Raw genomic sequence first — 16,184 nt, 5'->3', positions numbered from 1 at the left:
CTAGGGGTCTTCTCAGAGGTGCCAACATCCTAAACTCGGTGCCTAGAGCTCTGAGCTAAGCCTACATACAGCTCAGAGATGTGAGAGATGATTTTGGATTCTGCCACGGCATGGGATAGCAGTCTAGGATCTGGAGAAAGACTGGGAGTAGACTCAGCACCTAGAGCTCCCAACATGAGGACTCCCAGAACAGATCTTGCTCAGTCCCTCAACCAGGAAAGCAGCATTGTGTGTGTGTGGGGGGGTCCCCCCAGAGGGGCTAAGATGACAAACTTAAGCTCCAAGTTCCCAGCTAAGCTAGCAACTCCAGGTTGACCAGACCAGATGGACTGGATGAAAGCCTATACAAAAAAAGAAAGAACTATTACAAGGCCCAGGGATGCCCAAAACATAAATCCTGAAGAGGAAAATAACTCCAAGACATTTACAAGCAAAGCCTGAAAGAAAAACATGGTTTGCCCTCAAGATCAAATAAAATTCCTAGAAAAAGAAGGAGAACCTTGGAAAGAGAATTAACAGCTCGACATAAGAAGTACAAAACCTTATTCACCAGATAGCAATTAATCACCCTTGAGGCAAAGAAGAAGTATTAAAACAAAGTCAAAAGATTACAAAAAAATAGGAGAAAATACAAGGCAACTCATATCAATAGCAACTAACCCGCAAAACAGATCAAGGAGAGATAGTTTTAGAATCTAATTTTAGAATTACCTGAAAACCACGACCAAAAAAAGAGCCTGAATATCATAATTTAAGAAATTATGAAAGAAATAAGGTAAGCCAGCACAGCTTCATTTAGAAGTGTTCAAGTCAGACCAATCTCATTTCCTATTTTGACAGGGTTGCTAGGCTGGTAGATCAGAAGGATGCTGCAAACATAATTTATCTTGATTTCAGTAAAGCATCCAATAGTCAGATGAGGTGAAAAGATGTAGATGGGAAGGCTGCTTAGAACCTAGGTCTCTTAGAAACAAAGAGAAAATAGAAAAAATCCACTTCTCTAGTTCTGAAAGAAACCTCAAAATGACAACCCTTAGGGACAACATAGCCAAAATCTAGAACTTTCAGGTGAAAGAAAAAAATACTGCAAGCAACCATAAAGAAAGGATTTAAGTACTGAGGAATCATAGTCAGGATCACACAAGATTAAGGAGCAAAGACCATGTATTCCAAAAGGTAAAAGATGAGGCCTTACAGCCAAGAATAACCTACTCGGCAAAAACTACAGGGGGAAAATGGACCTTAGTAAAAGAGAGGGCTTCCAAGCATTTGTGATGCTTGGAATTTTGGAAAATAAACACAGGAATAAAGAGAAATATAAAAAATGGCTATAACTTTGGAACCTGAAAATGCTCTTCCTCATCTCATTGTGTCAGGGGATCTTCAGAGTGCCACCTATGGACAATGTGCCTTGCAGGGCTCAAAGACTTTGTGCTTTGGCTGTCTTGGGCACACAGGCCTTTAGCTAAGACAGACACTACTGGGAGATGGATACGAAAGAGCAACATTGGTGGACGCTGGTTCTCTGTAAAGGATCTCTGACTGGGAGGGAAAGTATACACTACCATCACGGAAACATAAGCCCTTCCTTCTGGTTTTTGCATGGCAACTACTTACAATGTTCTGACCTGCCTCCTATATGTATGAAATAGAGTAAGATTGCCTATGCTTATATAGCGTAGGGCATTATGGGGATTATGATTTTGAAACTTGTACTTTACAATGCCCTCAAAGGTGCTCCCATATGTACTACTATCAGGACTTCAGGGATATCTATAGATGTACAATCCAATATCCATTTCCTCATGGAATTTATAATCTAGTAGGGGAGCAAGGATAAGACATATACTGAAATGAATACAATACAGAGTATATAAAAGAAACACAATGTAATATCAGATTTCAAAGGAGGAAGGGCTCATTTCTGTCTGGGAACCAGTAAACATTTCATGATGGCAAACACAGTTTTAAGTCCTGGAGGAGACACAAACTTTATGCACTTTTTAATAAATCCCTGTCTTCAAGGATTTACATTACAGAATAGAGGTGGTATGTGGGCAGCTAGGTGGCGCAGTGGATAGAGCCCCGGCCCTGAAGTCAGGAGGACCTGAGTTCAAATCTGGCCTCAGACACATAACATTCACTAGCTGTGTGACTCTGGGCAAGTCACTTAACCCCATTGCCTAAACAAAAAAAAAAACAGAATAGAGGTGGTGTTCTGTTAACATGCAAGTGAACACACACACACAAAATAAAGCATAGATTGCTGTTATTCAGTTTTTCTTCTGTGACTACATTCATTAAAATAATTAAATCTGAAATGTTATGAAGTATTTTTCTATTATAGTTTTTCAATCATTTTTCTCTGTTCTCAGGAATACTAGAACTTGGTATCTGCTAATATCATTCACTTTAAAAATAAACACACATTTTTATTGGGAGGATAGGGGAAAGATACAGTTCAGGAATCAACATGAAGCCTTTCTTGATTTCTCCAACTGCTAGTGCCCTCCCTTCCAAACTACCTTAAATTTAATCATTTTGTATATAAACTTATTTATTCTGTATATATTTTTTAATGTACTCAAGAGTCTCTCCCACTAGAATCTAAGATCGTTATGGGTAGAGATTGTTTCATTCATGTATCCTCAGGAATTGCACAAGTGCCCAGCACATGTTTAATATATATGTGATTATTGATGGATTTTTTTTTCACCAAGCAGTCTTCCAATCTCAGTTTAGTCTCCGAAAGTGTCCCTACTAGGAAGAGAATGCATTGAATGGCCAACATGATATTCGATTTGACAATTAAGCTTCTCCCTATAAGTTAACAAATTTGGCAAGTGGGTACAATAATCCCTAGGCAAACTGGGATAAGTATGAGTCAGTTCTCTGGGCTGAATTACTTCTGGGTGAACTGGAAGTTTCATTTCGCGGAAACAAGAGATCCCAGCAATAACTCAGCCAACACATGAGGCTCCACCCAAAGTCATTAACAACTTATCTACATTACTAGAAGTATTACTGAGCAAATATTTGTTTCCATTTCTAGATACAAAAGAACACATTAATGACACAAGTGTTTAAGATGATATTACCTTTTTGAAATGTTATATCCAATTTGCCAAGGTAAGGTGGGAGCTCCTTTAAAAGATAAAGAGAATGTCAACTTTAGGTCTGGTTTCTTCAAATAAGATGCAATTTAGGAAAATAAAACAAATCTTTAATAATAAACAATATTTATTTATACATAGCACCTCTAAGCAAAATTTCCCTAAAGATTACTTCTGTCTACCAATGAAAATGCCAAAGGAAACAACCTATAGTACTGATGGAAATTTGTTAATATAAGGACGTAAATTGTTAATACCAAATGTGATATTACTTGCCACTCACTTAAATGATCCCTGTAATGTCAGAATTTTAGTAATGTCTTTACATTCCTCTTACACTTAAGGTATTACTCTGGATTAGGTTGAGCTGAACCACATCCTACATTAGTTTTCTGGCCCCACTCATGCGGTTTGCCTTGTGGGGAGCCCAGCTCAATCTAGATCTCAATTTCTAGTGTCCTTGACCCCTTCCATTGGGATTCATGGCATGAAGGGCAAAACAGCCAGAATGAAGTGGCTTTCCTTGCCCAGACTGCCAAGGGCCACTGGGGTCTCATGACCAGACTTTGCTACTGATGAGGTAGAAAAGAGTGCTTGAGGCAGAAGGAGCAAGCAGCACATGAGATAGGAGATAGGATGTAGGATGTGACCAGCCAAAAAAGTGATCAAAGAAGACTATGCATTGAAGCTCCCACCATAGACTTATCTGTGTGCTTTCACAAAGCACCTCCGATTTCAGAACAACTCTTCCCCTCCCCTTTCCTATTCTCTTTGCTTATTGCCTACCAACTATCTGATATCCCAGGCATTTTGGAGCCATGCTTTCTCCTTCCATTCTCTTGTCCCCTTCCCCCATTCCATAAAATTGTATTTAAACCATATCTTTGACCTGGCTAACCCCCATTGCCTCTTACAGGAAGCAGGGGCCACTCTGTTCCCTTAGGGGAGCAGGGCCTGTGGCCTATGCTCTGCCTCCCACACGGAGTTGAACCCACTGGGGCTCTGCCTTATGGGGAGCAGGTCTACTTGGGTATATCACCCCAATAAATGCCTTTCTTTAACCTGGAGAGTGTTCAAGCAAATTCTTTCAGGACCCACACATCTATTCTTCATCATTTCAGGTAGCACCCCAACATTCTTGGGGTCCACCCTGAACTCATCACCGATGGCTACAGAGAAGGTCTAAGTGAATTCTTTCACACCTGAACCAGCTCTCCCAACTCTAACCTCAATAGCTACCTCACTTATTTCCTCCCCCTCTCCTAAAACTATAAAATGGGTCTTTTTGTTTGGGAAAATCCACTGGACATCCCTCAGGGTGGCAGGTTTGCTACGCTGTTATCTCAATTAAAGACGCTTTATTCCTCAACTCAAGGCTTTGATTTATTTTAAGATTTGATAGTACTATTAAAAGTTGGTCTTTTTTTTTTACAGTTAAGAACTAAAATTAATAGGAAGTTTCATCTGATTCCTACTACTACAGGATATTCCAAACAATTAGATAAAGAAGTTATAAATTTTATTTTAGAGAACACAGTAGTTTTCATTAAATTATTTTTAAAAACATTTTATTTATACAAATTTTGTTTCAGAGAACATGGTAATTATCATTAGATCAGTTTTTTTTAAAGAAATCCACATTTGTTCACTGAACCTAGAGGACATTAGGAAGGTGTCAGTTACATATTCCCACTGCTATTTACAGACCATGATCACGATCACTCAAGAACTTTCCCAACCTGTGTAGTTCACAAGGGTCAGATTAAATCAACCATTTTTAGATTCTTAATTCTAACATATACCAACTTCTATGACATTCTCCTACCTTCACTCCTCTGTGACTTTATCACCTAGCTTACAGACATGTTTTCATTCGTGTTCTGTCATCATTCTTAGTGATTTAACTATTTTCATAACAATCTGAACTTTCAGCTCCTAAACCTCAATCTCCATTCCCCCTCCACTTCTATCACTCATTGAATTAGTGCCAACCCCTGACCTTGCCATCACTAGAAATAATTCATCAAAAGCACTTGTCTTCCATCTTCCAGCTGTCCTGAACAGCCTCTTCAAAGTCACTGCAACCATCAGTCTCTGTGTTTTAGTCCATCTCTGGCTTAATTTTTTCCTTTCATGATCTTAGGATCTGAAATTCAGAGTTAAAGGAATCCCAGAGGTCATCTAGTTCAATGCCCTTGGGAGGCAACCAAGGCCCAGAAAGATTAAATGACTTGGCCAAAGTCACCCAGGTAATAAACACTCCAAATTCAGTGCTCTTTCCCCAGACCACTCCCTCCCTGCCCCCAGGGTCAGCCATTTCAATGACATTCTCCTCATCTCTCATTCTCTGCCCCATTAACCTTCCATTGTCCCTACCACCCTAACATAGGGAAATATTTTATTACATTTGTTTGGAAAATCTTATTTATTAATATTGTTTGAACCTAGCTTGTTGTGACTAGAAATTGGCTGACCACAGATGTGCAGCCAGGGAAGCTGGGATGGCTGCAGGGAATGCTTGGATTTCCACCCAAGGTATTCAGTCCATTGGAAGCTTGGGTTTAGGGTTTCCCAAATTTAAATGTTCATGCTTACATCTCAACTGACCATTAATTAATAATGGACCTTGCCAGGGAACAGCCCTCTCTACAAAATAGCTACTAAGGCTACTAAGTTAACAGTGGGGTTGGGTTCAACTGCTGGTATTTCCTTCTGAAACCCAATGTAAAGCAAAACCTGCAGACACTGAGGAGGGAGCCTTCTAGCTTTCCTCCTCTATCTCTACCAAATGACCAAATAAATTTCTTTCTAAAACTATTTCAGATTTTGGGATCCTTTGTCATGACTAACACTGTGAATAAAACCTACCATATACCTCTCTTCCTTCTCTACTACTCCAGAGCACTAGAGAGATGCCAGAGAAAGGCTTGAAACTGTGTTGAGAACACTACACGCTAGATTTAAGCTTTCAGACCTTAAGGGGTGGCTTCACTACCACATGAAAATCTTCTGTCTTAACTGTCTTCCCATTACATCACTCACAGCTGTGGTTTCCAAACCTTTTCTCTCAAGCCCCTTTTCAAATGACAATGGATTCTATTTCACCAAGACTGAAGAGTTCCTCCCATAATGAGCTTCTTCACCTTCCTCCCACTATATTTGCCTTTTCCCATTCTCTCCTCCTCTCTAGACTGAGGATGAAATGGCCTATCTCCTTACTAAAGTTAACCATCCATCCTATGCTCTATTGCCTTCTCTAGCTCTTTCTTAACATACAAACATGCTAAAGTCTACATTGTCTAGTAAACAACAAATAAAAAAAATCCCTTCCCTTGACCCAATTGTCCCTTTTCAAGGTATTTTCTGCTTTTTCATTTCCCCCTTCCCCAGCAAACTTCTAAAAAGCCTGATCTACATTCACTGTCTCCATTTCCTAACTCACTTCTGAATCCCCAAGAACCTAGCTTCCCTCTCCACCCCTCTATACTAAAACTACTCTCTCCAAGGTTTCCAATGAACTCTGAATTATCAAACCCAACGACCTCTTCTCAGTTCTTATATTCCCTAACCCTTCTGTCACTTCACTTTAGTTACCAATTCTTCTTTCATGATACTCTCTTCTCTTGGCCTTTGCGATATACCTCTCTCCTGCTTCTCACTACCTCTCTGATCATTCCCACTGCACCTTTTCTTACACCCTAAGCGTGGGGGACATGCCTCCCCTAAGACTATCTCCTTCATCTCTTTTCTCTCTACACTTTCTCCCTTAGCTACCCACTACAAGAGCTTCAAACATTACCTCCATGCAAATAATTCCTACATCTATACCTTTAGCCTCAAACTCTCCTTTGAGCCTATTACCAGGATTTTCAATTATCTGCTGGAGATCCACACTTGGATATTCCACCAGCACTCCTTATATTTAAAACAAAACTTCCCCATGAAACTTGCCATCTTCATAATTTCCCTATTTCTGTTGATGGTGTTAGGGAATTTCTCAGCCTGGGTTCCTTGAGAGCCTAGGGAGAATTCATCTATCAGCAGGTCTATAAGGCAGGAGGTCAAATAAAAAGAGCAGCCAAACTGAAAAGAAAATAAGTTAATTAGCTTGCTAAGGGAAGACAGCTTAGGGGCAGCAATATCAGCTTCCTAGGGTTCTGGCTTGGCTTTTTCAGAAGATGCAGCCAATCAGTAGCATTCTATGGCATTTGAATGGACTGATACAGCCTGTCTCCATGGGAAAGTTAGTCTGGAAAGTCCCTAGTTTTGTGTTAAGTCAACATCTGGCACAACATTTGTGGGGTTGAGAACAGATAAAGAGTGTTATAGCAATGCTTGATGTATTCGGCCTAAGTAGGAAGAAGGTAATTGAGAGTCAGGTTTTGTTATTCCAGCTATAGCAAAATGGGGGAAAGGAGAGAAGAAGAGAGAGTAATTCAGGCAAGCAACATATTGTCAGCATGAAACCACTTTTCCTCTACAATTGTACCAGGGGTTATCTTGGTCACTTAAATTCAAAACTTCAGAATCATCCTTGTTTCTTCCTTCTCTTCACTGCCCTCCACCCCAATCATATGCTAAATCATGTCAATTCTAATTTCACAATAGCTCTAACATCTGTCTCCTCCTCTCCACTCACAATACCCTTAGATCCTCATTTAGACTCTTATCCCTTCTCAACTTAACTACTTGGGCAAATGTAAAACTCTCCTGTTTTCCTTCCTCCAGTCCCTTCTCCAATCCATCTTTCCCCTTCATACTGAAATATATCTTGCTAAAGCACAGTTCTGACCATGTCCCTTTCCTTCACAAACATTTTCTGTACCTCTCCATTGTTTAATGACTAAAATGTAAATTCCTCAGCCTGGCCATCAAGATCCCCAGCAACCTGACTCTAAGTTACCTTTCCAGTTTTATTTCACATTCTGTGCTCCAGCTTAACTTAACCCTAAATGCTATCTCCTGATTTTCTCACTTTCTCATGTGTGTGTGTGTGTGTGTGTGTGTGTGAGAACACAATCCCTTTCCAACCTTTTCACCCTGGCTCTGGTGCTACCTCTTCTTCCCAGAAATTCTCCCTAATCCTCCTCTGCTAATAGGGGGTTTCTTCCCTTCTTAAATTCCTCCAGTCACTCAGTCTGATAAGTGCCAAGTCACTTAATCATCTTCTAACATATGTTAATCATCTATCACCATCTCAACCCCTTACCCCAGAATATGTTCCCTGATGCTACAAGACCATCTCTAATTTGTATCTCCGGCACTTAGTAGGATTTCTTAGTAATAACAGGCACTTTTTAAATGTTGGCTAAATTTATTATGTGTTATATTCAAAACATTTAGCCAGATGTGGAGAGATAGGGAGAATACAGACAGTCAGCCTTTCAGGGGGGAATCAAGAAAGCCTTTGCTGAGGAAGCGCACCTAAGCTAAGTCCTGAAAGAAGACAGAGATTCTGAAATACAAAGAGGAAGGAAGGCACTGAGTGCAAGTGACAGATGACAGTATAAACACAAAGATGCTGGCAGTGGTCTGTTAAGTTCAGGAAACAACTATTAGCATAGTTTGGCAGGAAATTAAATGTATAAGTTCCTTTTGGATAAAGTACTTAAGTTCCAGATGATTTTTCCTCATTTTTTCCCAATTCATTGCTTAATGGACTTCACTAATGCTAAAATCATGTCATCCCAAAGCATATACTCTGAATGTATTTTTACTTACACAGTACTTCATGTCAGAGATGTTCACATTTATTCCAGTTGATCTCTTCAGATTCCCATCATGGGATACGACCACTTGTTCATCTTTTGTCATATGGCAGTCCAGTTCCAGCATATCAGTTCCCATATTAACTGCACTAGAGCCAAAAACAAACCAAAAAGTCATCCTGGAAACACCAAGAGTTTAAGCAAGTAATGGGAACATGACGTAAGTGGTCATTTGCCTCAAATACAATATTACGAATATTATAAGGGGGCAGCTACGTGGCGCAGTGAATAGAGCACTGGCCATGGAGTCAGGAGGACCTGAGTTCAAATCCAGTCTCAGACCAGACACTTGACACTTACTAGCTGTGTGACCCTGGGCAAGTCACTTAACCCCATTGCCTAGCCAAAAAAAAAAAAAAAAGAATATTATTAAGAGTGAATTATAATGGTGAAAATTTTTAATACTTGTCTGATAATACTAAAATATCACTTCAATAGTCCACAAATTCTTTTAACTATTTAGTTAAAAATTAATTGAATTAACAGAACTTTTTAAAATCTTTAACTTTTTTTAACTTTTTAAATTTTTAACTTTTAAATTCAACTTCATCAAACATTTATTATTCATCTCTTCTTATTTCAGTGAAACAAAGAAAAAAACTTTCAGTCCTTGTTCATGGTAAGCTTAAGTTTTACCAGTGGAATACAGTATGAACACAAGTAATCACCATATCCTAGGTCCCCCCACTGGGAGAGTTTGCCTTGTGGGGAGCCCAGCTCAAGCTGGATCTCAGCTTCAAGTATCTTTTCCCCCTTCCACTGGGATTCATGGCATGAAGGGCCAAACAGCCAGAATGAAGTGGCTTTCCTTGCCCAGACTGCCAAGGGCCACTGGAATCTCATGGTCAGCACTTGCTACCTCATACTGCCTCCTCCCCCTCTCCTCCTTAAACTATAAAAAAAAACTTTTTTATGGGTCTTTTTGGTTGGGAAAATCCATCTGGACATCCCCCAGGGTGCCAGGTTTGCTATTCTGTTATCTCAGTTTAAAGATGCTTTATTCCTCAACTCATGACTTTGACTTATTTCAGGACTTGACACCCTCCATGTAGGTACCAACCTACATTTCCAAATTTTCCTTCTGGTAAATACTTCCACAAAGGCAGCTAGGTGGCACAGTAAATAGAGCATTGGGCTTAGAATCAGCTAGGTGGCACAGTAGAGCACTGGGCTTAGAATCAGGAAGACTCATCTTCATGAGTTCAAATTTAGCCTCAGACACTTACTAGCTGTGTGACCCTGGGTAAGTCAAATGACAAAGCCTGTTTGCCTCAGTTCCCTCATTTGTAAAATGAACTGGAGAAGTAAACAGTCTAGTATCTTTCCCAAGAAAACCCCCAAAAAGGGGTCATGAAGAGTCAGACATGACGGAAGCAACCCAACAACAAAATACTTCCACCCAAACCATCATTTTAGGAGGGACTTTCAGTCATGCTCACTTCACTCACAACTCAACTTAACTCTGGACTTCTCTTGCCTTTCCAGTCACCCTGCTTACCCTCTTCCACCCACCCCCTTTCCAGTTCTAATTTATGTTGTCTTCCCCCATTAGAATGTAAGCTTCTTGAGGTACTATCCTGTTTGCTTGTATTTATACCCCTCTCTTTTTCTGTATCTCCCACAACACATAGCAAAGTGTCTTGAACAATGAAGTTAGGTATTCATTAAATATTCCAATGGCTCAATGAAGTCACTATTATGGCTACCCCTTCCATTAGTATGGACTGGAAACACTCCACATTTTGTCCATTATTTTTCATAAATTTATGAAAATACACTGAGCATGCTGTAGACTTGCCTCATGATGCTTTAATATTTTGTGGCTAGCAATGCAACATGGGAGCAGTATCTACCCAATGAAGGCTAGGCTAGTTTTCCATTAAAAGGTAATGAAGTCATCCTCAAAACTTAACTGATCCAGGGAACCAAGTCTTAACTACTGACATAGCTTCCAGGTCGCCTAAGGACAGAAGACAAGGTGCCAGGAGCCAGGCCCTCCTCTGAGGCTTGACATAGCTTCTGACTAGCATATCACCATGGCAAATGCCACAGAAAAACTGTGCCCAAACAAATCAATTCTGTATGCTTGGTGAATACCCCTTCCATGCCATTGCTACATACACCTCCTTTTGTTAGTCGTTAAGTGACTCATTTTATTCCAGGTTTGAACCTGAACCAATAGACCAATCTGAGCTAGGCCTGACCTTCAATATTTAGGGCGATTTGGCAGGACTAGATTGCAATGATTTCATGGTTTAAAGTGAAGGAAGGGCAATGTGGAGGAAGGAGAACCTGAAAAGAGAGCCCTTTTAACCTCTGGCCCTCTGGCCATTGTGTCAAGTAAAACTGAAACAAAGGCAGACTGAGACAGTTTTCTCCAGGGTAAGATAACAGTGTATTAACAGTGACTCATAAAGTGTTAATAAAGTGAGTAACACTGGCCATCTCAGACAAAAGGCCAGGGACCCCAAAGGGGGTAGAAAGCACCCCTTTATTGGGACACAGAAAAGAAAGTTCTGGGTGATTGGGAATGTCACAATTGGCTACAGCTAGGAAAGGGAAGTTGCCTTCAGGTGTGGATGATTGTGTCCCTCTCAGGCAATTATGGAATGTTAATTCCTTAATTCCTTAATTCCAGCTGCCTCTGGCAATCTTGGCTAAAAAACCCAAAACCACCTGAGTCATGATTTCCCCACCCACATTTGGTTTTTCCTTGGGAGCCTAGATCACCCTAACTTTAACAAGAGAGAGATGGACAGGAGAGTTGCCCCTCAGCCCAAGCTGGAATAAAATGAGTCACTTAACTAACAAAAGGAGGTGTATGTAGCAATGGCATGGAAGGGGTATTCACCAAGCATACAGAATTGATTTGTTTGGGCACAGTTTCTCTGTGGCATTTGCCATGGTGATATGCTAGTCAGAAGCTATGTCAAGCCTCAGAGGAGGGCCTGGCTCCTGGCACCTTGTCTTCTGTCCTTAGGCGACCTGGAAGCTATGTCAGTAGTTAAGACTTGGTTCCCTGGATCAGTTAAGTTTTGAAGATGACTTCATTACCTTTGTTTGTTGTTGTTATTATTGTTTGTCTTTCGTTCTGGAAGAGGGCCAATAACATCAGGAGGGTGATCTCTTGACTTGCAAGTGAATTAGATTTAAGTGAGGCAGGGCTGTGCAAACTCATCAGCCTCACTTTCATCTCCAGAGTTATCTGAGTCCAGTGGCAAGACACAGGTCAGGACGACTGCAGATGTCCCCCGATGCAGTGGGAGACCTTGGCCTTTTTAAGCTAAGGTCTTTCCCAGGTCCTCAGTTTGTCTGATGCAACACCCATTCAGTGATTTAAGGCTAGGTAAGAATTGAGGCAAAAGATGGCCTAGTTTGCCTACTCAAAAGAATCAATAAAGGAGGGGATCCAAAGAGGCTAGAAAGATAGACTGAGGCTAAAGTGTGCTGCAGTGAAGGCCCAGCTGAAGATCGATAATATGAATTCAACTTCTTACATAGTTGTGAAACTAGGGCAGGGTTTGGAGAGGATAACAAGGTGCCAATTCCCTGATAAAGGAGGAAAAACGACCTGAGATTAGTATGCAACTGCCACCATGATTTGTATCAGGCAGAAATATGCAACTGGGTATACTTTAAAAGTAGAGAAGCTGTTGAGCAATGGAGGTAAAGGGAGAGAGTCTGAAAGTGGCAGTGAGGAGAAAGGAGTGAATGCTTGCAATGTGCGGCAGGGCATCCGAGAGAAGGAACAGCTAGTACCTTCTAGACAGTGGGGATGCAATGTCATCAGAAGGGAGCTAGGTCAAAAAAAAAAAGGATTGTTAAAGCAAGCGGTCTAGTATCAAGCGGTTTATTCACTACAGATCACACATTTCAGAGGGCGCAGTGAAAGAAGCGGGCAGACTTGGCGTGAGGACTCAGATGATGTAAAGCAGAAGAGGATGAGGATCAGAGAAGAGGTGGGGTAGGAAGCTGTGAATTCCTGTCTCTTCCATAGACAGTAAGGGAAGTAAGAGACTCCCCTGGGGTAACAGTGGGTGGCAGGTGAATAATGAAGCTTGGTCTCCAAGGAGTGTTACAGAGGGCACTGGACTGTGCCTAAGTCTGGTCTCTGGCTTAGTCTGCTGTTACAGTTGCTCTTCCTCCTGCTGGTGATGGGCAGGTTCTTGGTTGGTGGGCCAGCAAACACTAGAGAATGGTAGTATAGGACAAGTTTTAATATTAAACCTGGCCCTGGAACAAGACCTTTTAGCTCTATTACTATAGACGACCATTATCCATATTAAGGATTGATGATTGTTTCAGAAATGCCATCATCCGTGCTGTGGCCTTGATATGAAAGTGACTAAAAGATAATTACATTTATGATTTATATTTCTTCAAGGTTAGGGGCTTAACCACTCAGATTTCCCATCTCCTCAAGGGTTTGAAGCTCAGAGTAAAATAGGAGGCAAACAAGCCCAGTGACTGCTGAGCAAGTAAGTAGATACTCTGAGAGTACCTAGATGCCCTTGATGAATTTAAAGTCTGTAAACTATAGGCCAGTAAGTTTGTCTTCAATTCCTGGGAAAATTCAAAGACAGATCATTACAAAGATGGCTAATGGATATCTAGAAAAGGAAGAGGTGATTACAAAAAGCCAGCAGAGCTTCATCATGAACAGGTAATGCCAGACTGCCCTTATTTTCTTTTTCGGTAGGCTCAGCTTGTATATTAGAGGAATGTTGATTGTAGTTTACATAGATTTTGGTAAAGTATTTTATAAACTATCTCATATTATTCTTGTAGAAAAGATGGAGAAAAATGGAGTAGAGGTTTTAATATAATTAGAAGTATTTGGAGTTGCCTGAATGGCCTATTTTTATCTCCATGACTACAACGCGATTTCATTTCTGACTACTAAAAAGATTCATTTTCAAGTAACTTGAATTTTACTCTCCTCTGGTGTCAGTTATCCATATCATTTAGAGGTCAATCTGAATTTACCTCAAGTAAATCATCTATCACAGGGGTTTCTTAACTTAGGGTTGTGTGAGCTTGGGTTTTTAATGTTTTAATAACTATGTCAATATAATTGGTTTCCTTTATAATTCTATGTATTTTTATTTTATGCATTTAAAAGCATTATTTTGATAAGGGGTCCATATAAGCTTTAACACACTGCTGCCAAAGAGGTCCATGACACAAAAAGGGTCAAGAATCTCTGGCCTAATGACACTTTTTTATTAAAAAGAAAAATAAACTTAACCACCATCAAAAACAAACAATCAAATAAGCATACAAAATAATAAATCACACATAAAGCTATAAGAATATACAATGATACATTTTAACAAAATAATATCAAGCAAATTAATAAAAAAAATTGCTGTCATCTGAAGTGCAATTTCATGTACAACCATACATTTTGGCAAAATAAAATCAAGCAAATTAGCAAAAAAAAAAATTGCTGTTACCTGAAATATAATTTCTTTCTACCTTGACGCTTTTTGAAAATTATTCCCTGTTATCAACCAGGAGAGCTTTCTTTCTCTTTAGCTCCCCCAAAAGACAATATTAGCTTACAAATATTAGCTTATGATACTCCTTATTACTTTGAAAATTCCATTTCTGACTAAGCAACAAGGAATGTTATTTGAGCGTTTGCACAATTGCTAAAGAAGAATGCACTTTAGCTCAAACAACTCATTTCCTTGGGAAGCCCACTTGGTTGCAGAGTTTCTATTTCAAGATGTGTTTTTCTTTTCTCTCTCTTTTTTAAGTAGGGGGAAATGTACAATTAATTATGTAGGATAAAATTTTATGTTCTTTTCAAAATGCAGGTGTGGGTGAAACATGGGAATATGGAATGCTATTTATACTATACTATCATGCACCTATATAGTGTTTTATTTAGTGTCTGAATGATACAGCTTTTCAATTATCTAGCAATGAATCCAATATTCTCATTTTACAGGTGAGGAAAGAAACTGAGGTACGCTTATACTTTCAATACATTGTCAATATACTCAATGTGTTCATTTATTTTGCCTGACTGTACTTCTGTGGTTAAAAAAAAAAAAAAAGAGGATTGAGGGCAGTGGAAGATGGGGCCAGCAGTCACCGGGAAGTAATAGCAATGCTAAAAAAGATCACCAATTTTTTTTAAAAAAAGGTTCTCACAAACCAGAGATTATCCCTTTTTTTTTTGATGTCATGGACCCTTTTTGCAGTCTGGTTAAGCCTATCAACCCCTTCTCAGAACGTTTTTAAATGTATAAAATCCATGGGATTAAAAGGAAACCAATTATACTATAATACAGTTACTGACATATTAAAAAAATTTTTTCACAGGCTCCTAGTTAAGAACTCCTCATTTACTATAAGCAAATTATATAGGAAGCAGGTTGTGTTTTTTTAAAATCCAAAGTATAATGAATATCTTAGCATCCTTGTTGTGAATAAACTTGCAGTGATATTTTATAAATGCTACTAAATTATTTTTTTCTAGTTATTAGCATGGACAATCACCAAATCCAACCCCTATCATCTTACTACCTATGTGATCTGGGGCATATCACTTAACCTTTCTGGGCCTCAGTTTCCTCACTTGTATACACAAGGGATATTTTACATATATATGCATATATAACATTATATATGTATGTATATGTGTACATATATACACACACATATATAAACAAATACATTTAATATATTTTAAATGTTTAACATAAATATGTATGATATATATAATCTATTGTATCTAATTCATATGCTTGACACTGCTAAAAATGAGACATCAGTATTTTTAAGATATACTTTGTTATCACTCTGACCTTCATATTGTTTCAGGAATAGCAATATCTACTTTACCTTCAGAAGCAGATAGGTTCTAGCTAAATTTCCAGTGGGTTGTTGAAAGGGCATGAGAAAAAACTTTAGGGAAGCCAAAGGCAAAGGAAGAGCTGTTCCCTGAGAAAAAAAAGGAAATCTCTAGCTCTGAACAAAGATGCACATAGTTTCAGAATGAAACTCCATTCAAATGTTATACTGTTACTTTATTAATCAAATGTTTTCAAGAGGGTTACATAAACAGATCTATGGCTACTATTGACTGAAAGCAAAAAATCATCTCCTATTGTTAATAACCTTGTGTGCCAACTTGTAATTTTAGCTGCTACAAATACAATTTGCTTCCTTTCTTCATGATCAAAGTAAACTACTATAGGGACCAAGGTGCCCTATGGGTATTCAGATATGATCACCTGCCCTAACAACCTAGTTTTATTAGCTCTAATGTAACAGGATCCCTGTTACATTA

The 16,184-nt window shown here is 39.3% G+C and overlaps 1 protein-coding gene across 3 annotated transcripts in view; it reads right to left on the bottom strand.

The window, feature by feature from the left end:
* Positions 1-16,184, bottom strand: part of GDPD1 (glycerophosphodiester phosphodiesterase domain containing 1) — a 74,018-nt gene that overhangs the window by 22,725 nt on the left and 35,109 nt on the right. For all 3 annotated transcript variants that reach the window (XM_020991847.2, XM_020991845.1, XM_020991844.2), the window contains exons 3-4: positions 8,835-8,970; positions 3,099-3,144 (exon numbers count right to left, since the gene is read on the bottom strand). In XM_020991847.2, coding sequence (XP_020847506.1) covers positions 3,099-3,144; positions 8,835-8,970 — 182 coding nt within the window. The remainder of the gene's footprint in view (positions 1-3,098; positions 3,145-8,834; positions 8,971-16,184) is intronic.

This window comes from Phascolarctos cinereus, unplaced genomic scaffold (assembly GCF_003287225.1).
Source record: "Phascolarctos cinereus isolate Bilbo 61053 unplaced genomic scaffold, phaCin_HiC Scaffold_5;HRSCAF=322, whole genome shotgun sequence".
Classification (NCBI taxonomy): domain Eukaryota; kingdom Metazoa; phylum Chordata; class Mammalia; order Diprotodontia; family Phascolarctidae; genus Phascolarctos; species Phascolarctos cinereus.
The sequence above is the reverse complement of the archived record's forward strand: the minus strand, read 5'-3'. Positions and strand labels throughout refer to the sequence as shown.